The sequence below is a fragment of the Phalacrocorax aristotelis genome, chromosome 6 (assembly GCF_949628215.1).
Source record: "Phalacrocorax aristotelis chromosome 6, bGulAri2.1, whole genome shotgun sequence".
NCBI classification, from domain to species: Eukaryota; Metazoa; Chordata; class Aves; order Suliformes; family Phalacrocoracidae; genus Phalacrocorax; species Phalacrocorax aristotelis.
Window position 1 is genome coordinate 20,187,765 of NC_134281.1, and position 24,726 is coordinate 20,212,490.

General features: G+C 39.2%; 1 protein-coding gene across 14 annotated transcripts in view; it reads left to right on the plus strand.

The window, feature by feature from the left end:
* The first annotated feature begins 3,553 nt into the window (after nucleotides 1-3,553).
* DOCK3 (dedicator of cytokinesis 3) overlaps nucleotides 3,554-24,726 on the plus strand; it is a 221,679-nt gene continuing 200,506 nt past the window's right edge. For 13 of the 14 annotated variants that reach the window (XR_012661094.1, XM_075096433.1, XM_075096440.1 and 10 more), the window contains exons 1-2: nucleotides 3,665-4,030; nucleotides 24,235-24,318. Coding sequence is in view for 13 of the 14 variants with exons in the window: in XM_075096433.1 (XP_074952534.1) it covers nucleotides 3,994-4,030; nucleotides 24,235-24,318 (121 nt within the window). In the remaining variant the exon portion in view is untranslated. Of the gene's footprint in view, nucleotides 4,031-24,234; nucleotides 24,319-24,726 lie in introns of all 14 variants that reach the window. The other variant, XM_075096446.1, reaches the window with a different exon arrangement.

Sequence of the window (24,726 nt, forward strand, 5' to 3'; positions counted from 1 at the left end):
ACTGTGTTAAACATTAATGCATAGTCTGTTTGGATAAGGACAATTGTGTTTGCAGTAACTTAACCATAAGCAACTCACAATGCTTCTGACATAACAGCTCCTGTACACAGTGGGCGTTAAGTAACTTTTAACGGTGTTATTCAAAGTGATTAGTGCTTTCCTTCTGGCTTGTCTTGTTCATTTAAATAAGGTCTTGAAGTGTGTATTTACCATTATTTCCATACGGTGCAACACAGAAGTTTACTGACAAAGGCTCAGAATGGCAGCTCAGAAGACTTCTGCAAGGGGAGACTGCTTTTCTCTGAATAGCATTAGTGTTTGGGACCCATGATGTCTACCAATGCAAGTTCTTCTTGTAGGAGCTCTGATATTTACAGAAAATATTAACATTTAGTTTGATTGCTGAAGTTAATTTTTAAAACTTAACAAAACCTTAAAACCATTTAAATAAGTAATGAAGAAGGCAATGGATTCCAGTTTTCTGGTGGTGGCTTTAGAATGTGCAATCTTTATGACAAGGAAAAATAAAAACAGCTCCAGAGGAGAGGGAAAAAATCAACAACCCCAAACAAAACAAAAAAAATCAAAACCCAAACCCTGGGGCATATAACCCTCAGAATTTCTTGTTTATGTTTGTACAATACTCCTATGCCTTTCCTGTGCTTTACAGAGTAGTATGAATATTAAGGTTGGCAGGAGTGAACTCTGTTAAGAGAGAAAAAAGGCAGAATAAACAGTTGTTTTGCAGCCCTGCACAACAGTCACTGTTTGCTTTGGTCTGTCTCTTGCACATGGGGGATCAGGAATACCTACTTGATACCTGGGAGATCAGTGCCTCTGGCTCCTTTACAGGATGAGATGTTTGTTCTATGCTACACTTAAGCTAAGAATATTTACTAAAGCAATCAGTACTTATGTAGAGGTGGTAGGAGACTTGTTATACCGGTGAATACATATATCAGAGGAACAGGTGTAAATATATTTGGTAACTAAGTTTTGCAAACTTGCATGTCACTGGCTCTACAGTAAAACACACCGATTTTTTTTTCTGAAGTGCGTCATATGTCCCTCTAGTGACTGTCTCTGTTTGAAAATAGGTATCACCAGCAGCAGTGCAGAGGAGTGTTGGGAATAAATATGTGATAATATGTACTGTGTTTCAAATAAAAGTAATCTATCATCACTGTAGCTGTATCTGTTAATGCCATCATTTATATGTCCATGATCAGGAGACAGATTGACATAGTTCCCTTTAAATAGAATGTTTCTTGCATACTATTACTTCCTTGCAGGTCCCATCCTGTCACCTGTTTTGGCGTCCTCCTCAGAGTTTATCTAACCTTGCAAGGTCCTCACCTTGTCTTCCCAAGTTCACCTTTGTTCCATGTTTACTTTAATGGTCAGAGTCAACTTCAAATGTGGTTGTATTTTGAAGAAAATTCTGCTGTGTTTTTTGTTAGGCAGGAAAAGTATCTATTTCACTACTGGTCATCTTGACAGCCAGAAGAATCCATGAAGTGCTGAGCCTGCAGAATGAAGAGGTGGAGAGCTGGAAGAATTAACTAATACCTGTTACTACAGAGGTTTTCTGCTCTCAAAGTACTAGTAAGAGATGAAAAGGTATTTATTATTGAAATATACGTATATTTTAAAAAAAATAATTCTCAAACCCAGGGGCAGCCCATCTCCAACAGATGCAACTCAGTAACTTTGTCAGGTTTTGTCCCTTCAAGAAGCTATTTCTGTGTACTGTGGGAGTGCTTCAGGAAGGAAAGTAATGAAGCTATTGTAAATACATATGCCTAAATGTGAATATGAATTAAGGTGTGATTGAATAGGTTGTTTTTTCTAAATCAATAATGTACAAACATGCTTACTTATTGGCCACTTTCTGCTTGCACTCTACCCGGGAAAGCAAAACCCAACAGCCCAAAACTAAACAAAACCGCAAACAGAAAGCTGTCCATGTTCAGTGTTGAAACATAAGTTGCACATGTTAAAAAAATAAATAGTGAAGGTTTCCACAGCAACCTAAGTTCTGTAGTGCAAATTGATGACTTTCGTTCTGCTTTATTATATAATGATAGAAGAGTTATTCTATAAAAAGTGTTGGGTACATCTGAAGCTATATTATTAAAAAGTTTAGTGTCATCCTAAAACTTTACGTCAAGTTATTTACAAAGGTTTCTGAAAATGCTGTATAAGAAGTGTTGTTTTCTGCCTCTAGCTTTGGGAAGGCTCTGACTGGTGGAGAATTGCTAGTCTGGCAGAAAATTTGCAGCGATCAAAATTTCAGTTCCAGGAAAACTTTTGGATTACATGTTTCACCTTTTAATTTGCTGTTAGGAATTCAGATTTAGGTTTTATGGAAAGAGTAGAAATGAAAGATGAACTCAAAGATTAAATCTAAAAACTGTTTCAAATTTTGTATAACTGTTCATTCTGCAACCTGTACAAATTTTGCCAACTCCTTAGAAGCTTTGGAAATTAACTAAAAAAAAAAAAAAATCACAGTATTAGACAACTTTTGATCTTGCTAAGGGGTAGTGATTTCACAGTTAGAGTGCTGTCAGCACTCTCCTGCTTCTCTTTCTACTCCAATGTCAACCTTAGATGCTGCCACTGTACACTTAGGTTAAAAAAAAGAAATTGGAGAAATAACAGGTTTTACTAATAATTCATTAAACAGTTTATGCTTACTTTAATTTCCACTGTTTGAAATAGTTTGATATGGTTTCCATAAAAGCAGTATGTGAGCTACAAATCTCAATGTCCCATTTGGACAACAGGGTTCAAAGAGGGAATATCACCTATGTGTGCAGCAGCAGCAGGTATGTACAGAAGGACATCCACCGCTGAGCTTTATAACATGAAAACAAACAACAGGATTTTTTTCCCTTCACCTGGACTAAATTTGGATTCTTTTTCTAGTTTTTTAAAACATGCTGCTGCCCCAACCCTAGGTTCTGGGGGTTTGCAGTACGAAGCAGCCAGTGTCCTCTGCTGCGGGCTGGCATTATTGAGGTGTGTGTCCTGTCTACTCATCTCCCAACCGCCCTCCTTGGTACAGATTAATTTTTCCCTGTTTTCTTAAAGGAATTTTAGCTTTCTTTTTCTTTTTCTTTTTTTAATTTTTTTTAAAAAGGCATCTGACCGATTGGAGGATAAAGTTTGAGTGTGTGCTCTGAGGGGACTTCAGAGGCTGAGGAATCACACGAAAACGCGCAGGGCTGATTTTATCAGCAGCCCTGTCAAACTGCTGCTGCTGCTGGGTGCGGGGTCAGGCTTGCGGCGGTGTTGGCAAACGCCGCCGGGCTCCCGCGGCAGAGCCGCTCCGCGCTGCGCTGCGGGGCCGAGCCGCCAGCAGCCTGCGGGCGTTGCCCGGCCGGGCGGCAGCACCACTGCCGCGGAGCGATGCAGGAACCGGGCACCAGCACCGGCCCCGCCGCCCCCGCGCCTCGCGCCCGCGCGTGCCTCGTGCAGCGGCGCGGTGACGGGGGCGCGGGGGGGAGGCGGTGCGGGACGCGCATGCGCCCGGTGCTCCAGCGGGAGGCGGGGGGCGCGGCAGCCCGAGTCCTTCGCCGGTGGCGACGACGACGGCGGCGGGAGCGGCGAGGAGGAGGAGGAGGCGGCTGGAGGCCGCCGAGCTGCGCGGGGCCGCCGCGTCGGCAGGGCGGGAGCCTGCGGGGCCGCGCTAGGAGAGCAGCTGGGCCGTCGGCGAGCGCCCGGCTGGCGCTGAGGGGAACGACGGCTCCTGCTGCCCCGGCGGGCGGGGGACGACGATCCCCCTCCCCCCGCCCCGACAGCGGTAGAGGGACCCTAAGCGCAGCCCCGGCCAGAGCGTGAGGCGGGGGCTGTCTGCGCGGTCGGCGGGTGCAGCACCCCCGCTGTGGAGGGGGAGGAGGAGGAGAAGCAGCCGCCCCCGCTCCATGAGCGGCGCTCGCCCGCCTCGCTCTGCCCAGGGAATCCGCGGCCGGCTGCCGCCGCAGCAGCATGTGGAGCCCGACCGAGGAGGAAAAATACGGCGTGGGTAGGTGCTGCCACATCCCCTCCCCCGCACCACCACCCCCCCGCCCCGCAGCGGCCGGAACCCCACCCTCTCCCGGGGATGTCGCCGAGCGGCGCGGGGCGGGAGGGCAGCCGCTGCCCCGCGGGCGAAGGGGGCAGCTCCGGGGTGAACGGGCGGGGGCCGGGCCGGGCCGGGCCGGGCCGAGCCGCCGCCGCTGCCCGCAGCGCCCGGCGCGTCCCCGGAGCGTGCCTGCGTCTGTTTTGATTCGGGTTCTCGCGCTGAGTTTGTCCGCGGCGAGATACAAGTAGACTCTGGGGGTCCGCACTCGGGTCCTGATTGCAGAAATAATCAGAAAACGAGTCGCTGAGCCCTTAATCCACTTAAGCGTGCGATTCCTTTTCTCTCTGTTTTAATCAGTGGTTTGTGGTGATTCTGTTTATATGGAGTTTATGGGAAGGGAATGGTTACGGTGGGGTGTCATTAGGGGGCGTCGGTGATGCACCTGCTCCGAGCCACGGGGCCCCCCGGGAACGGCACCGACGTGGGAAGGAGAGAAAGCCTAAAACCTGGCTCTGGGCTGGGCCGGGTTTATCAGATTGAAAATGGACGTCTTTTTCTGGAGTACAGCGGCTGTTACTGTTAATAATCTCGAGTTAAAGCGTTCGTGGCGCATTGCGTTCATCAGAAACGACTCGTGTGTTTCTGTAAATGCGTAGCGTTATTTTTCGTTGCTTATGGTAAATGAGGTTTTACTGTCATCTTGAATCTCGTTTGCTTTGATTTGAGAGGTCGTCATTGATGGCTTTGGGGTTGTTTTTTTGTTTTAATTTTATCATCCAGTCCTTTCTGCTAAAAGCAGAAATGTTATGCCTGATGAAAGGAAGACAGACTTCCTTTAACTTCACTTTCGTTTTTTTTTTTTCTATTTTCTAAAAACTGTTGGCATGTATAATAATAAAAGTAGGTAGTCTACCCTGTGTACTTCCCTAAATGCTTCATTAAATTTATGGTTATTGTTCATATTGATTGAGTTCCACAGTGTGTAGTGATGGTCAGTTTCTGCAAATATTTAAAAAAACATGAACAAACTTGTTCCAAAGATCTCTTAACCTGTTAAAGTGGGGTTTCGACAGTTGACTTGTGAGCAGTTGAAAGTCTTACTGCCACTAATATTCAAGAGAAGAATAAAAAGAAATATTGTATAAATACAAAGAAATTCTGAGCATGTAGTCAATGAACAACAAAATGTATCAGTACTTTGTTAATTTTTCATCTTGTGCAACAAATATTTTTCTTAGTACATTCCATTTGTCATCTTAATGAATAAAAGTAAGGAATCCACTTTGGTTTAAAAAAAAAGCTTTCAAATACAGTGTGTTAGATGAGAAGCTCTAAGTGTAGGGCAATATACACAAGTGGCATAAAATAACACAAGAAAGTCGTCACTTACAATACTGTTGCTATGTTTGTCAGTCACTGGGAGTATATAAAATTAACAGGCTTTGTTACATCTCAGCTGGATGTACAGAGAGTATGAAGTATCCAGACTTGCTTGCATATTAACTCTTGATGAAAGACTACCTCTGCTGTCCTAGTGCTAAACTTGCTGGTATAACTGTAAAGGGTGCTTCTGAAAAAAAAATATTATTTTCTCAAGTCTTGTTGGTTTTTCTTCTGTTTATGTAGTCCTTTTTCTTTCTGTGTTGCAGGGTTTTGATATTCAGAGTTTTGTTTGTTTGTGTTTGGCCTGTGTTCTCAAATGAGAAAATACATATGTTACCTTGACGGAAAAGTAGGTGAACTAATTTTTATTTACACAGGTATATGGGAGGAAAAGATAGGAAATCTCCATTCAGGTTGTAAACAAGTCTAGAAGAGGCATCCGGAAGAGAGAGTAGTGAATGAAAAAAAGAGTTATTTCAACCAATGTTCTGTAGTCTTAAGAATATTCCTGTAATGTTGATTTTCCTTTTTCAGACAACACACATGTGGGTAGGTCTGACATAATGGCTAAGTCTTAAGAATTTTGGTGATCTCTAGGTGAGTGTTTTCTATTCTTGGGCAGATTTAATTACTTTTCCTGTAATTAAAATTGATTGATAATCCTCCAGAGAGGGAGAATAGGTGAAAAATGCTGCCTATGTCTGGAGTTTAGTTATGACAGGTGGGGAGAGGAGTAATAATTTTTCAGAATTAGATATGTCATTGCTTGCTGGAATGGTCATTTTTGTGCATTTTGGAGAAACTAGCCTATAAAAGGTGTAGACATAAGGTTTTACTGTTAGGAGGTGCACTAGCAAAAACAAACAAAGAAAAAAAAAAAGTGGGTTTTTCCTGATGTAAGTTATCCTAATTTCACAAATAATATGTGCAAAAATAATTTTCTTGGCATGAGTTGCTGGTATGAGGTTATGCCTTGGGCTTTAGTAGTTCGTTTTTATTTTGACCACTGACTGTCAAAAAAACCTCTGTGTGTTTTCTCTGTGTTCTTGTTAAACCATGAAACTTTTTGATGTGCCTTTAGATTAAGGCAACAGGCTTTAAGTCCCGTTGGTGTAAGTTGGGTGGGGAAAAAAATCAGTTATTTCTGCAACTGGAATACTACAAAGAGCTTTCTGCTGAAATAGAAAGGTATGTCTGGGCACCCAGGCCCCGTACATACTTGTTCATGTGCATCAAGGAAGGTGAAAGTGTTATATAAAGAGGTTAATTCTGATGCTGTTCTCTGAAAGTAAATTATGATCCGTGTCGTCATCTTCTCTAGGTAGTTGGCTCAAAGAAGAGAATTTATAGAAACTCTTCCTTCAGGAAGACACCATGTTCCCTCTCTCAACATGTGGGTATAGAAGGGCGTTGTATTCTGCGTTGGCTTTCAAAGAGTTGAAGACAAAGGCATTTCTTACATGCTTGCTGGAGCCCTTTATAGATACCCCTTTCCAGCTACACAGACTCTTGAAAGAGAACATGTTAGATTTGCTGATGAGAACGTTTGTGGCTTTTTGGTAGTTCTGAAGTTCTCTTTGCCTGTCTAGCTACAATTAAAAGAAGTTTTCAAAGCTTACAGTTGTAGAATGCTATTGTATTGCCCAATTCTCATATAAGTCATTGTATACTTCTGCAGCAAAGATATTAAAAGATGGCTAAGGTTATTTCTAAATAAATAATTAAACACTCCCCGAACAACACTGAAGTTCTTCCTTGCTTGTATTTTGCAGCTACTGTAGTACAGCAACTACCTGGTAGCTGTTGTGATTAATTCCCTTCTGTTCTATTTAGAAATACTTATGTTCAGTGGCTCCAATCCTAACTACACTTTTAAAACTTTAGACTTGCTGTTGAAAGGCAGCAAGATCTTCCACAGATGCTTAAGATGACCAGTTATGAAAACAATTAGTGATATTTCTAAACTGATTATTGAAAATAACTAGCTCTCTAGCCCTCTAGTGTTTTAATATTTTTAAAGCAGTTTCTGACTCTAAGAAAATATTTATTAAAGTGATCTGATTAGTTATATTAGTCTTCTAAACCAAGTATTAAATTATAAAGAATTAAAAGAAAAAACTAAGCAGAGAGAACTCTTTAGTAAATAACTATTAATTAAAATTTGGCAAATGTATGAGAGCTGATTATATATTTCATTAGGCTGTCAGTTTCTGCTGCTTTATTTTTGTGCAAGGAGCATGTTTCAGTGGTTTTCAAGAAAGGTGGGGATTTTTTTTCTTCTTAATGTAGTTAATCCTGTACTTTGTATGGCTGATCGTATTAAATATGTATGTGTTAAATCGTGGAGAAGGAGAAAAGCCTGCCTGCATAAAGACCACTTGTTCTTAGTTTATTCAAAGAACTAGTGTTAAAAGCTGTTAATTATTTCATTTAAAATGAATTTATCTTTATTTTCACCACTAAATTGGTAACAATGAAAAATGAATCCATAAGCACAAATACACGTAACTAATATTTCCCTTGCTCCTACTAAGAAAGGATGAAACATCATAATGTTCTAGGTATAGTTCTGTACTGCAGCTTCTGCTTTTTGATCAGTATCTTGATTTTTGATCTCCCTTTCCCCCCATCACTAAACCTTGGCTTGCACATTTCCCAATTCATATTTGTATTTTGAAAAACAGGACTGCAAAACTTACGAAAAGTCTGCCTTCCCTCACCAAGTCTCTTGACATACTACTCTGTTCTTACCTGTTCACATAGAAGGCAGGTACTAAGCAAAGGAGTGCTTTGAGTTGATTGACATTGCAGTTTCCCAGTATCACTGAAGCAGTTTGTTACAGGTTTAGAATGAAAAGTTTCAGAGAGAGAGGAAAAAAGTCCCTCCCCCAAATTGCAAAAAAATAATCTGGGAAGCAATATCAGCCATTGCACCTGAGCTCTGCGTTATGGGATGTATATTACATTTCATCTTCTCTTTCGTACCTTATTGCCAGAAACTGTTACTGTCTGGCAGCAGGAGGGAGGTGACTAAGGATATTCTTCAGTGATCTGTCTTGGAACCAAAGCTATGTGGAAGGATGTACTAAACCTTCTGTGCAACACTGTTTTGGGAGGGGGTGGTAATACCTGGGGACTTGCTCCTTAATCAGGAAAACTAGATGATCTGTGGATTGGAGGCTTTTTAGTTTCATTCAGTATTTTGCCCCTAAGGGCCTTTTTTGTCCTTAGGACTTAAGAATGAACAGAGGAATATGTCAGTCAGGGGTCAAGAAGGAAATGTATATGTGTTATTTGACTGAATGAGAAATGAATCACACTTTGAAATGCCTTGGGAAAAGAGCAACTCCCAAGATGCACCTGATTGGAGGCTTTCAGTATAGAGAGGAAACTTTAGTGAAGTGTCATTTAATTTAGTGGGCAATTTTAGTTTCATTCCAGTGTAAGTCTGTATTTCTATTGTTGCTGAGATAACTTGGAGATTTACTATACTGTTCTGTGGGAAGAGATTAATATATTTGCTCTCATTTATCCTAGAAAAGACTAGCGTTGTGGTTACTCTTGTGCATATCTGGTCTGCAGAGCTGGATGAGAATTAATCTGTAAGATATTACCAGTTCGGGATCATCTAAATACTAGTTGTCCACAAATACATTTACAGTAGAAATTAGCCAAAACTCTCTAAATACAGAAGGAATGATGTTGAGAAACGGTTTTTCAGATTGCTTGCAAAGGCAAGGGATCGAATGTGTACACTTAGAAAATTATCGCGTTGTTTGTATGGGAATGTAGGTGTGATCTTAGAGTACCAAGCAATAGTATTGCAATATGGGATTTAACTTTTGATGCTTTGATGGTCTTGAGATCAATTTTCTCCATTTATTTGTAGTTATGCCATATTATTTATTCAGTTAAGACCTTCAGGACTTCAGCTGCTGGCCACTAGGGTGGGGGCAAAAGTGGTTCCTCTCTGACCTTGTCCACAGCGTAGAATGGGTTTTTTATTTAGACTAATATCCAAAGGTTGGAAATCTTTAAATGTTCAGGCTTTCTGTCCTCACCTAACAATACCTCTCATCCAGCAATGAGTGACATTTTATGATGACAGTTGTCAGTCTCGGGAATATATTTCCTACAGATTTAATGAAAATTAGTGCTGGGTGATGAAGAAAGAATTTACTAGTGTTGCTGTGGATAAAAGTGCAGATAAGTAGCTACTGACTTGCTGCAAAGAATGAATAATAAGGTTCTATCAGGGCTCTTCCTAATACAGCTTTTTTTATTTGCTTGCTGGAGAATATGAACCGCAAGCTGTTGCTGTGAGCATGGGAGTGACCTTGAGGGTGCTTTGTAGACAGAAGTGCTCAGGAATAGGACTGGGGATACCAAAAGATTAAAAGTCCGATGGTACTGCATTAGGTGTGCCATGGGACTGTTGGTGAAATGGAGGGAATGGGAACGTGAATATCCATTGGTAGGAAACAAGGCTTTTCATGTTTATTCAAGGAACAAGTTATTTTGCTTTCTTTTCTAATGCAGCAGGTGTCAGTTATAATTAAAAACAGGGTATTTGACAGCATGCATCGGATGCTCCTAGTTCTTGGGAAATTTAGGTAATTTTTTGGTATTTCTTATGTATATGCTTTGGGTTTAGATTCGTTGTCAAGCCTGTAGGACAGAAAGGGAGAGTCTTCAGAGCGAAATCAATAAGGAAATTTTAAAGCTGTTTATCTTTTGAACAATTTAAGGCATAGGAAGTTGCTCTGTGAGTGTGGCGTGACGGTGCAGGTCATGGTTTGGAAGACAGAAGAGTGGGTATTTTTATTAATTCTTCTGAAGGTAGTTTTCTTAGTTTACAGTCAAGGGCATAGCTCGGCTGGACTTGAGTCCCATTATCTTGCAAAGCCTTCTTAAAAAGTCAGAGTCCAATATAAACATCAGGGAAACATGTAAGAACTATTACCAGAATTTGTGGTCTAGAAAATTCTCTACCACAAGGCAAAGAGATGAAACATTTTACTCAAGTGACTGATGTTAAAATCAAACCTCCATTCAGCTTTTTGCATGTCAGAATGAACTTATGATCTATTCTGAGATCCTGAAAGCATCTTTTAAGTTGTTTTAGCTGTAATTCCTTCCTCTTAGACATATTTTAGTGTTTGCTTAAACAGGTCTTCAGTCAAAGCATACTGAATGTATTAGAAAAGACTGGTAACTGTGGGTTTGAGCAGACTAGGTGCTTTCCAGTATAGTTGTGAGGTGACTACTTATTACAAGGATAAGTCTTCCCTCTTGTCCCACTTCAGCATTTGACTTCATTTTCTTTTCTTGAGTCTTTCCGGATATTAAGCCTTAAGGAAAGCTTATGACAAGTGGTGCCAGCTAACTTTTGGTGATTAAAAGCAGGTCATTCTGCTTTCAGAGGTAAGGTGATGCCAGTTGCTCTCTGAAACAAAAATAGAAGTATTTCTGGACCTTACAATGTAAGGAAGCTTAAGCACCAAAGGCTTTTAGTGTTGGCAGTAGGTAGTTGATGGAGTGGTGAATTATTTTATTTTCTTTATTTTGAGTATGTCTGTGTCTGTGAGTTACCCAGCATGCTAGAGTGTAGTTCAGTGTGCTTTGGCAGGTGGCTTACTGTTCTAGAAATCTCTTGTTTCTGTGTATTTGAACAGCAGGGGACTCTTTCTTCCCTCTAAATATGTTTATGAATGAGTTGTTTATGCCAACTGTTAATTTAGTGTACCTGCCCTTTCAGTCTTCTGATAAATGAAGCCTGACACACCTGTTGGAGGAACCTGGAGAACTGTTAAGCAGAAGTCAACTGAAAGCAATATATAATTTTTTGCAGGACTGTTTGGTTATTGGGTTGCATACAGTCCTTTGCCTTGCTGGGGTGTGTGGACTACCTGAACAAGTTGTAAATGTAGCAGAAAACCTTTCATAGGAGACAATCACAGCCAGTGTTAAATAGTGCCTGTGTGGAGCACTGCATATCTTTCCAGTAACTGGGCCTGGATCTGGGAGGGTGGGGGGAGATGTTTCTGTTTCACCAATCTCTTCTTCTTTAGAGGAAAATGCCTATGGAAATATCTGCATAAAGTTGCCCACTTCACCTGGGTACAGGTTGTAATGTATGTAAATTTATGTATATATGGCTACACTATACACATGGACAGAGGGTGTAGGCACAAGTGAGAAAGTGTCAGCCAGTGTGGGAAAAATAATCCAAAAATATATGAATTACTGTAAAAGGCGGTTATTGAAAACTGTGGCTTGAACTTTGTTTCTTTGTGGTTTTTCTCTGAGTGCTCATGAGCTGAATAATTGGCAACTCAATTTTTGATAAACCAAAGAGGCAACTGTCTAGTTTCACTGCATTTAGTGAAGCAAGACCAACATTTTTGTGAGATAATTTTGCCCTGCTATAATATAATCTGCTATTATACACTGTACAAAATGGAGCTGCATGCTACCTGTGCACCTCACCTTGCATGAGAAGAGTGACCAGGTGAATCACCTATGTGTCTATGTTTCTGTTTAAGGGTTATATTGACTGGCTGTTCCTCTGGCAATGACATGTTAGTATGGGAAGTGCTGGCCTGGGGCACAGAAAGACCAGCTCTGTGAGCTGATCTGCTTGGGCCTGCTGTCTGCTGACCACACAGCTAAGCATCCACTAGGAACAGATTGTGCTGCTGCTGTCAGTAGAGCTCCCTCATCACTCTGTCATGCGCACAGTAATTGCAGCCCTCCGTTCTGCCTGCTTGCGGTTCTGTTTCAGCCTTTCTGAGTACATTGATCTGATTGGAATTATGAACAAAGTTGTTCTGCTGTGTTCTTCTTTTTTTTTTTTTCCTGGTAAGTATTTGGTTGTCTCTGTCATCCAAGGGTTTTACACCAAGGAAGATTGCTTTTGAAGCATTGGTCTTACAGAAACAGCTTCTCTTGTATCTGGGGAAGTGGAGGTAGAAAATAGGCTTCCCTCTCTAACTTTCTTCACTTTCTTCATCACAGCAAGGCCCTAAATTGCACTGCAACTGCTGATCTTGTTTGTTTTTTTTTTTTTTTTTTTTAATTCTGGAGTGACTACATTTCAGGTAGCTGGCACAAGACAGTATTCTTTTAATAATGAAAAAAAAAAGTTAATTATTTCAACCTGGATGGAGGATGCAATAAGAGAAAAAGAGGACTTTCCCAGATTTTCACATGATGTTGATAGCATTTATTTAATGCATATTTGCTTAAGTCAAGATTAGAAGAGTTAAAAATGCTTTAGATCTCATAAAAAAGCGTCTTCAATTATGCCAGGTAAATATTTCATTTTTTAGTATTTTAGTGGCAAATAGTTTACCAAAAAGGTCAAAGTTCTCATGTGTGGGTTCAAAGGTTCTGTAGCGGTCTTGTAAGCTGTTCTCAGGTGTCCACAAAAAGTTCTTGTGTGGCAGACAGTATAGGCTGAAATACAGAGTTTTCAACTAAGATGCAGGAGCTGGTATACTGATAAATACACTTCTATATATCTGCCTGATTCTTCCCTTCCTCCTCCTCACAGGAATAATGTAAACTGACCATAAACGCCAAGGTAACCATAGCATGTTATGAACTTACTTAGCAGTTAGACAGGAGGACTAAAAGTATTACGATGTAGTTGGTGTCAAATGGGGTAAGATGTAAAATGCTGTGGGATGATACCTATGTTTTTGCATGTGTGAACACAAATCAGTGGTGCTGTCTTGTAGCTAGCCACATACCAGCCTGCATTCCCATATAACCAGGATGTTGATGGAAGTGAGCATTTCCTCCTTTGGGGAATCACTCTTGGGGCTGCATCTAGAGCACTGTATCTCTAGATATCTATATCTAGATATCAGGAGCACAATATGAGGGGTGAGGTTAGGAGACGTTTAGGAGGCTGGAGCACATGATGAGAGAGGAAGGTCTGCGAGGTCTAGGGTGGTATAACCTGTAGAAGAGGAGGAAAAGAAGCAGTCTAGTGTCTGGTTAGCTACTTTTTAGGGAGTTATGGAGAAGACAGAGACAGACACTTTTCAGAGTTGCACAGTAAAAAGAGGAGGAGGAGGAGGGGGAGGGGTGGCAAATTACAGTAAGGGACGTTGATTTCCACAATGCATATGGTAAAGCACTGGAGCAGGTTGCCTGGAGAGGTCATGCAATCTCCGTCCCTGAAGATATTAAAAACTTGATTGGTTTCTTACTTTGTTTCCTAGTGTTCAACAGTAAAGCGTAGCCATTTCTGTCTCACTCTTGCAATCTGTGGAATGCAGAAGTGCAGAACAGCTCCACGCTCCTCTGTGCAGAGTGTGGTATGGTCAGTGTGTTTCTCTTTGTGGGTTAGGTATTGGAAAGTGGGAAAAAGGGTTCCAGAAACTGAGACAGCTGCCTTCCCTGCTTGAAAGGGAGAAAAAGAAACTGCTGCATTTACTTCCTGCATAGAGGGAATGATGTATTGGTGAGGGACTTCTGTAATGCCAGAGCTGAGGTTGAATGAACTTACAGCTGAGGGAATAGATTTACAGGAAGGAGATGAGTGACTAGGATAGATGTCTACAAAGCTAGAAGCTCAAAATCCCTTCCTTAATGCAGCTAACGTAGTGGACAACACTGGGCTTTTGGTCTGTTTCTTTAATTCTACCTCATGTCACCAGGATGTGCAAAACTATTTTAAACAGCTCATGATTTTTGAGCCTAATCTCTATTTTTATCTTCGAGGGTAGGGGAAGGATGCTAGCAATAATTCACTTTGCTAGTGAATGATCACCTTTCTTCTCGGGCATCTGTTTCTTTTTTTACATGAATATTTTCATAGTGATGGTATGACTCAGTAAAAAGAGGTGGTGTTGCTAGGCAGCGGTTTGAGCGCTTTGCAGTTGCCATGTGATGGCAGTAAGCTGCCTTGTAATAATCCATTGGTGGCAGTATTCCTGGCTGAGGTTCTGTATTGCACAAAGAAAAAAGCTGCTCTGACAGGAGCAGATGCTGCCTAGCAACTGCCAGTGCTCCTGGACCAGCCTGAAATACCTTCACTTAATTGTAGTGTAATTTTGGTAATATACAAAACCTTAAGTGTAGCAGATTGCTTTCAGTTCTGAAGTATGTTTTTTTTCCTCAACATATTGCAGAAAAGTACATAAAGACCATTAATAAGGTCAAAATTCTTTAGCCATCTTCTAAATCATGTCTTATGTTTAATCCCTACTCTTCAATTGTAATGTTTGGATTGCTTTTAATCAGCTTTTGATAATCTTTTGTGTGTGTGTGTGTTTTACATTAGTGCCTGGCAATTCCAATCGGATTAGAGCCCTGTTCTGTCATACGTATCAGTATACTCTGCAAGAAATGCCCCCTTGCTGCAAAAACATTGTGTTGTTTTATTTGGGTAGTTGTGTTTTTAGTTTGTAACTGAATAGGTCCTCTCCTTTGTACCCAAATTCTTTATACTGTCCATCTTGCTTAAAGAGCAGAATGTTTTTGAAGTATTAGACCTACTTTTCGTTCCCTGTTTTCTTCATAAACATACTTGCTGAATGTGGCCTGAACTTGCAAATGAATTTGCATATCTCAAATTAATTTCTGGCTAACAGTTGAAACCCTCACCCACAATTAATAATTTAAATACTTGGAAGGTATACTGTGAAGGTGAAAACATTCTTCTAGGTATTTGTAGAATAAAATGAGAATGTTTTCATTTTAATTTCCTTGTGGTTCTGTTCCCTTGTCAAGTATCATCAGAGTCTAACTGTGCAATCTGTGAAGCTGCCAGGTTTAATCAAGCAGTTCCCCAAAATTATAATCATATTGGCCTTTAATTTTGTTATTAAAATGTGAAATTTTTTTTCCTTCATAAACTACTTTTTAGTCTTTTAAATTATTAAACTCACGAGCTTCTGTTTGCAAAAGCTACTCGTTTTTGCTAGAAAAAAGGTTTGTAGTTCTGAAAGAGGATCAGACTGGTACATGGTGGTTTGGAAAGTATTAATTCTTTGCTGCCTGTAGGCGTGATTGTGCAATACAGTTGCCTCACAAAAAGGTAAAGCTAAGTCTTGACTCTTAGCTGTATTTTCCTCTATGTGGTAACTTGTATCAGTGTCGTCTTTTTTTTTTTTCTTGCACAGCCCTATTGCTGTGGCTTAGAGGCTTTTCCCTGTCTGCCCTATGTAAATATAAAGAATTAAAGTCCATCACCCTTCTTGGAAAATAAATTATTAAGAAGAGGTAGTTTGGAAGATTCTAAAACCATACATACTGTGTAGTGGAAGAATAGAAATTGATTGTTCACTCTATTTTAATACAATTCCCAGAGGGCATTGATGACGCAGGATCTGAACAACTGAAAAACGCTCTCTATATGATGTGTAAGTGAGGCATGGAGTTCTGGGGTGATGTAACTGTTAAAAGGTGATGTCGTTCAAAAACATTTGGGTGGCTCTGTAGAAGAAAAAGTATAGAGAGTGCATTTAAATACATATATAAAAGTAATACTAATAAAACCTTCTACTTTAGGAAGTCCCAATCCACAGATGGCTCATGGTGGGGAAAGCTACACCCTTGCCCTGCTCTAATACCCTTCCTTCACCTCCTTGTTTTTAGCCTCTGTTAGGGGAAAGGTATTGGATTTAGAGCCATCTTTGCTCTCACCTACTACAGTGACTTTTAAGTTATGTTACACGGAGCCTTTATTGCCATCTAGGTACTACAGACAGGAAAATGAAGTTAATCTTATTCGCCTGTTAAAACTAGCTTATACTTTTTGATACTAGACACTTTTAATAGATGGATACATATGAAAAAGTGTTTTAAGGAAAGATACATTGTCATCATAAATGTTAATTTATCAGTGTGGAGTGATTACATTATTTTTATAAGGACTGATCAATATCAATCAATCTCAGGCACAGAGATTGATTTATTCCATGTTAACTAGTAGTAGTGATAACTAGCAGTATTTGAATATGAAATTAAAACTCTACAATCTTGCAGTCGTATATTTAAGATTATTTAATAAATCATAGTAATTCATTGTGTGCTGTGAGAATTGGGGTAGGAAGGGATCTTTGCTGCAGGGGGTAACTATCATTTAGAACATCACTGTGTTTAGGAATCTTCCCCAAGTTTGGAAATAAACTGTACATTACAAAAATAGTCTGGAATTCAGATAACAGCTTTTACCAGTATACTTATATTCATGACGTTACTGATTTTCAGAGTGACCCACTGTGGTAGTTCTAAAATAAAAAAGACATCAAAAACACTTCAGCAAACAAAGCTTGCTTATCACATTGGCAAATTAAGCAAACAAACACAAACCCCGTACAGATGATGGCATGTGACATATTTTTTGTAAAATTAATTGTATTATACTCCTTTATCAGGACTGTGAAATTTGTTACATGTGTTTACCCATAGTAAATATGAACACCAAATATAGCTGGTGTAACAGAGGTGTCAGTTTAAAATATGATTATGTGTTAAAGCATACGTTACACCATCAGAAAACTTCAGAACTTTGACATTTGTAGCACAGAACACAATTCAGTGTGTGCACAGTGTGATTTTAAATGGGTAGGGTATGGAGCTAAGTAATTTGGGTATAGAGCAACACAACTGCAGCTGTGCCTCTCCTATGCATTATCCTTGCCATCCCTTCTGAAATTAGTTTGCTTGTAGATATGCTTAGAGCATGATTAATGCATAACCTGAATAACTGCAAGTTGACTAAGGTACAAAGGATTTATAAAAACTAAATGGCATACTTTAACCGGAAACATTCGTCTATATTCTGCTGGTGTCATCTGAAAATATTGCAGGTTACTGGAATTTTAGTAAAACAGATAGTAATAGTGAGTTGAGAACTGGAAAAAACTGTCACAAAGGCCAAGAAGATACATCTTTTGAAGCCATGAGTAAACAGAGATATGTTGAAAACTTGCAAAATTATGATTGTTACAGTGGAAGGAGTTTAAGAATTTTTTCTTTCTTTTGTCACATTATGCAACTAAAATAGACCCTGTGAAACTTACAAAAAAAAAAAAAAAAGAGGCCTGTTCACAGGTGATAATATGAAATGTTGTTGGCTTTTTCACCAAAGCTAACCTTAGAACCATAGAGTTCATGAAATATTGGCATCACCAACATCTTGGGATAAAGAAAAACAAAAATGTGTCTTAGCGTATTGGATATGTTCTAGCAGCAATGGTTTGTATTGTAGAAGATAAAACTTGAGAAATAAATAATTTTTAAAAGCCCAACTTTATGATTAGAGAAACATAATTTAGATTTGGAGAAGGAAAAGGGGACAAGGTACACATGGAAACGTCTTGAATTGATTTTGTTTCTCAGCCCTCGTTTAAATAAATACTTCTAATTTTCACTGGTGTATCTTGGAAGGTGGGAGCAGAAAGGGTAGGAAATAATTATTATGCAAATAAACAAATTATTTAGGGACTGAACTGATATTTCATACTGTAAATAGAACATTTTATACTGTAAATAGAACATTATGCAATGCCTACAAAAATATTTTGACTTTATTACAATGCGTAGAAATAGGTTGCAAAAATTAGGATGTATATGAGAAGGCATGTACCTATGTCAGTTCATTGTGCTGCAAAGTACACTTATTTTTATATATGCTAAGAAAAAATGATGTTTCGGGAATTAGCAGCTAGATGGTGCATGATCTTTATTTGGATATATTGTGCTGGACAGTAGTCTGGCATTTTTCTCTTGTTTTGGGTTCTCCTACTGTTAATGTAAAAAATGTGACACACTTCTATTACTATGTTTATCGTGTAATTGACATAATCCATTTGAGAAGAAAAATGATCTGTGGAAATGTTGAAACCCAGGTGAGACTGAGTGGGGAAGTTGTGACATAGGAAATTGAATTAGAAAGGGATAAGAAAAGGGATTACAAAACTAAGATGCATTTTTGAATTATACTATAGCAAAAATGCATACACCTCTGTTATGTAGGTGTGCAGCAGAAATTAATAATGACACACACGAAATCTAATTTAGCATTTCTCTAACTGTGAATTGTATCCTCTCCTTTTGACATGATAGTGTCGAGATGAGGTCACAAATCCATAGATAGCAAGGAACAAGAGAAGCTGCTCAGGCTGTAATTCCGTAATAACAGTGTGAGAGAGATCGTAACAGTCCAGCTGCATACCCATCTCATCCAGTTTCCTGCCCTTGACAGTGACCAAGAGCAGGTGTTTACAGAGTAGTACCACAGCAAGATAAACGTATGTGATGCTTTCCCAAGACTTAACTGCTTTCTGGGTCAGGGACTTGCTGAGCCTACAGTGTTATGCATGCATTCCTTTGCCCTATTTGATTTTGAACTTGAGCAGTTTAATGATTTATATATTTGTATCACCCACAGTATCTTGAGAGGTGTTTCACAGTTTGTGCACTGTATGGAGAAGTACTTTATTAAATAAAGTTCTGAACTCTCCTCTGCTGTTTCATTTGACGCTGCTCTGCTTTTTGTACTGGAAGGGATGATAAGCAGTTGTTCCCTGTTCACCTTCTCCATGCAACTTATCAACTATACTCTCTCCACCCCTTTCAGCTGTCAGTTTTACTGGTAGAAGAGTCCTGTCTTGGGTCATAATAAATCGTGTAAAAGCCCTTATGCAGTCCTTGGTATCTCTTGTCTCACTTCTTTCTACTTTTCTTTATGCTGTTCAGTCCTTTTTGACAAAGGATACATTTTTGACAAAAGAGAAAGGGGAAGACTGGCGCATGGGGGTTCATTGTGAATTTTATACAGTGCTGTAGGTAATGGTGCCTTCCCTTTTTTCCCCCAAGGTAGTATTCTGCTGTGATGTGGTGGTGGTGAGGGGGGTGGTGCTTGGCAGTGGCTGAGCATTGAGCTCATGACAAAAACTGAATAACATTCCAGGGTTTCACTCAGTGTGGCAATAGCAAGGGGAGAGATGATTGTTCTGTATATGTGATAAGGATTGTTCATCCCTCATGAAACACCATACAGATGAACTAAATGGTGTACATCTGCCTGTTCTACTTGCAGACTTTGGTGCATCTGCAATTGTTTATCACCCTGAATAGCTTGAGTGGCTTCACAAACTTTCTCACTTTTCTAAATGATCAGCTTTTTTCTGGATCATTTAGAAATACTTTTAAGCAGAAAAGACTGCAGCAGAGATGCTGTTAGAGCTTTCTGGTCAATCTGTCTTCGCTAAGAAAACTGGCTACTTCTTCTGTTTCATGTCTCTTTGCTACTTATTTATCTGTGCAAGTGCCTTCCTGCTTTATCACAGCCAAGCTCAGTTTCTGTAAGAGCTTTTGACAGGCTGCTTCAGAATAGATTTTGTAAAACCTGCTGGGCTGTATCAACTGGATCATCTTTGGCCATATAGCAGGTATCTCCTTTAGATATCTAACGCATGAGGAATCAGTAAGCTATGCAAAGATGCATTGACCTTTTCGTAAGATGTCGTGTTTATCTGTGTAGCCTTACTCTTTTGAAGCAATTTCTCTTACAGCTGGTGATTTACAATGCAGCTGCTTATACTCTGTCAGGGCATGCGCACAGGCAAGGAAAATACTTCTGAATCTGGAAAGCCAAAGATCCAGGAAAGGGCAAACTGTTTGTTCAATGCCATCTGTTCTTATATGTTACACCCCCAGTTCCTTCGTACTGTCTGCTACAGCTTGAGAGTAACTGCCTGTGTGAACTAGTTTGTGCCTTTCTCATGAATAAATTACGGAGGTGCAGAGGGAAGGCTTTCTTTTGCTGTGGCCCACTTTGGTACAGTTCAAGTACCACACACAGTTAAGGAACCTCTGACTTGGACATAATCCTGAAAGTGGCGTGTGGTGCTTCTCCAAAGCATTCCTCTTTGGCACAATGTTGGGTTTAACTGCTGGTTTGAAATTACGTTTCATGAGGGGGAACTGTGACCTCCTAACCCTGAATGGTGGCAAGGAGGTTTAACGTCTGAAAGTAGATGTGTGAAATATTTCAGCAGTTTGTCCTGGAATCCAAGAGAGATCATTCAGATCTGTGAACCGGTGGGTAAAAGGTTTGCTGTATGCCTGTTTTGATGATGCATTTCTGTATTCTGGTGACTAATGGGATGACTCTTGTAAGAAATAATGGAGACTTGCTGATTGATGGACAGCTTGTAGGAGATCATATGCTATAAAGCATTTCTCTGTGGAAGGACAGAAGTCAGTTATTGGAATCCTCTCTGTAAATTAATTTCTCCAGAATGGTTAAATTATTCCATATTTTCCATCTGCATTTGTGTTAGTATTTTTCAAATAATACTGCTGAGAAGAACCGTGTACCTAAAAGCGACTTCATAAATAAGATTGTGTTGCATAGTGCATTTTTAGCTTAATGAACAAGTAACATCCATAACTTTGGAAGTAATCTTTGGAATCATGTATCAGACTATAAAATAGCCTCAAATTTCTGGGATATGGTCATAATCAGTAGCTATTTTTACCATTCTTTTTTATTTCAGAGGTGTTAAACTGTATTCTTGTTAAACAGTTTTAACAAGATATGGTTTTGTGTATTGGGTCAGTTTATTTGAATTCTTTAATTTTTCCAGATTTTCATTTAATGTGCCTAGAAAGTCACTACTCTTGAGATTTGGCTTCTGTTACTTTGACAATATCCATATTGCTATTCATATACTCTGTTGATTATTAAGAATGTCAAACAGAAGAGACTTACATAATTTATTGATGACTACAGATTTACTGATGAAGGCATTAGATTTCATACTGCTGTATTAAATGAGGATCATGAGGTGGATGTTATTTTTGTGTGAGAGCTTATTTTCTAATTGAGAATGATCATCCAGATTGTATCTACAGCTGATGGGATCAGTTCATTTCTGCTCTGTGATTTTCGTTTATTTTTTTTTTTTTTTTACTGAAGTAGACCTAAAAAAAGAGCTTTGGCTATCTTTATCAATAGAGTACTCTGCATTCTAAAGAGCTTATTACGTATTGATGCAGTAGGGTCCTTATATTTTCTTTGTGTGACCAGTAGAAACCTTTTGTAAATGGAGAGTTTGCACCTACAAACTAACCAATCTATTAGAATTACTTCTTGTAAACCTAAATATATTAGTCATTATTCTTGGCCATATTTTTAAAATTTATTATATCACCAGTTGAAAAAAAACCAGTACTCTATTTTCCTGGTACCTTTCCTTTAGCTTTCATTCCAAGCTTACTTTTTATTGTTACATAATAGGCAAGTATCTGATGACCAAAGAACTAGTAGTTGCATCAAATCCAGTTTCTTTGCATCCTTTATTCAGAAGTTTTCATATAGTACAAAATTGTAATAGGAAGCCAGCTGGTCTTTGCTAACTGAGAACTTCTAATGCAGTGTTAACAAGCAATAATGTTTTTCAGACTATTACTTGTTGGACTCAGCTGGGTAAGACCAGTCAGTTGTTAATCTCTTTACAATTCAAACTACTCTTTCATCTGCAACCACTAATACTCATGTGTCCCATGACCAGTGTCTTTGTGCCATGATAATCTTGGCATGTTCAGAGAAGTTGAAAATGGCCTGGGAATGGGGTTTACTGTTATCATGTATATATTTTTCTGAACAATAATGTATCTAGAATTACTCTCATAAATGAATGTATCTTGCTACTGTATTACAATTTCTCAATTTTTCTGGTGTTTTCAATAGTAGCTTTTCACCCAGGATTTTTTAAATTCTGTATCTTTGAGATGTACTTGAATTTTTTAGTATTTTTGTTGGTCTGAATGGAAAAGTCATTAATATAGAACTGCATTTTGCAAAACAACTTAAAAGATGTTTGTACCTTCTTGTTTTGGCAAAATTGCCTATTAGTCAAAGACCCACTTTCTGTATCTAAAGGCTACTGCTATCTGAAATACTAGAGGGGCAAGGAGAAGCCATTAGAGGTTTCATTGTGGCCTGCCAGTTAAGCAAGCAGTTGTCAGTGTTCCTGCACTTTGGGAGAAGCATTAAGTAGTTTTTCTTTGGTTGAAATCCAGATTTATGGTTTCATCATGGGAGAAGAATGAATCCAGAATGCTGACGTGCTTGGTGTTTTTCTTGGATTATGTTGTTTGCTTTACCCTAGTCTGGAGGCAGCTGTTATGTTTCTCCTGTCTCTGATCTAAACAAGAATTTGAAACCTCCATTTAACCAGCAGTGACTTCTGCTGGGCCCTACGAGCTGAGAGAACAGTTTAGGTTTGTTGATGGAATCCCTAGTTTTCCCTTCTTTAATGAAACACTGCATTGAGTCTCACTGTGGAAGAGCAAATATTTGATGCTGTTTGGTTCCTTTCAGATTTTTGGTTCAAATTCTTTCTCATATTACTCCCATCTGTGTGGGTGTTTGCCTGGTGTATGTAGCTTGTTCTTTCTTGCCCTTTCCCTTCATGAAATCTGTATGTATGGTTGAAACTGTATTTTATTTTCGTGGAAGTTTATTATTTCTTGAAAATTCAAGGTTCAAGAAACATACCTTTTGGTAGATGGTGCAGATGATAGTCTTAGTTTCCATGGTGTTCTTCCCCTGGACTTCAGACTTTCTGGTTAACTGCATTAAGATCTGCACAGAGAGTCTTTAGTCATAAGGGATTCGGTGGCTTTGACATAAAAAGATATTCAGAGAGGAGATGAAATGCAGCTCCACCACATAGGAACATCATCTTAACCGTAGCTTGAGTGTTTGCATTAAAAAGGGAGTGTTCTCTTAAATTGGAAAAGAGGACCGTGCCCACTGGAGGTCACTATTCCAAATTATAGAATTCCACTTGTGCTCCAGTGTGGGTGTGTGAGTAGGTGACACATAAGGTGTACTCTGTGACTGAGGATGTATTTACTTAGAACAAGGTACTTGAATGATTAAATCTGTGCATGAGTGAGGTTTTTAAATGCTGATGAACAGGCATTACGGGACTGGGGGGGGGGGGGGTGAACCTTATTTGCAGTTCATCCTCTGTTTTGACATGTCATGTGTCAGGCAACCACCCATGTCCATGTCCCTGTTGCAATGTCCCTATCATATTTTGATAAATATCGTCAAATATCATTGTATGCTATGATATTTTTTTAAATTGAGGTTTATTTAGTAATTTTTTATTGTATTTGTATTTTCTGAAATATTAAGACGGCTTCTTATTTTGCCTGGCTAATGAAAACTAAAGACACCTAGAAAAATGTTTAAGATGTATATCATGTTAGTTAGTGCTTATGAAAAGTACAGATTCTTATGTATTATTTTATATATATCTACTTAAGTATAATAACATATGGTAATATAGGATTTTTGCAGTGTATTAGTTGCATAGAGAGTACTTGAACTAATTTCAACTTGGAGGAAAGTAATTTCTGCAGTTGACTTCTTATTATAATCTTTGCAGTTAGGACTGTCTGTTCCATTGATGAATTGTGTAGTAGAGTAAGAACTGTGAGACAAGGAAATCCTTGTATGTGATGTGAATCAGGGGTTGGTGATTAAAGTGATTACATGCCTTGCATAATTCAAAAATCTTTTAATAAGCACAGCTTTTATGTTGCCACTGAGCTTAATTTCTGATAAGGGCCGAAATAAAGATATTTGATGATGAGAAGTTGGCTGACAGGTTTTCTGGGCAGCTATGTAATAGGTATTTTTATGTAAAGGGTGAGCTAAAGTGGTATGCTTAGAAGAAAAACTCACACAAAGATTCAGCGCTCATATGTGTCTCTCTCTGTTTTTCCCCACCCTCTAGTGATATGCAGCTTCCGAGGAGCTGTGCCGCAAGGCTTGGTCCTGGAACTAGGTGAAACTGTCCAGATCCTAGAGAAATGTGAAGGTAAGTGTGATGTCCAAGAAAAAAAATCCCATTTTCTATATAAGAATATACAAATATGTTAATCTAGCAGATTTTAGTAAGTTGTTTAGAAATCATGATGCATCAAATCAAAGCACTTGAATAAAACCTAATCTGACCCACTTTTTATAGGAGAGGCTGAGTGCTGTTGGCACTAATCCAGTCTGTTAGAGGGTCAGTGTGTTTTAAGTTAACCATCTGTCCAGAAAATCTTGAACCCTGACCTGATTGTTGTATTGTAATTGGGTCTTACAGTGAATTTTCATCATGTGAAGTATATAATCACTATCTTTTTTACTGTGTTTTTCTCAGTGTTACTGTTATGCATTTCAATTAAGTATGTCTCTGTTTATTATTTAGAAACATCTCAACGCATGAAAAATATTAGTT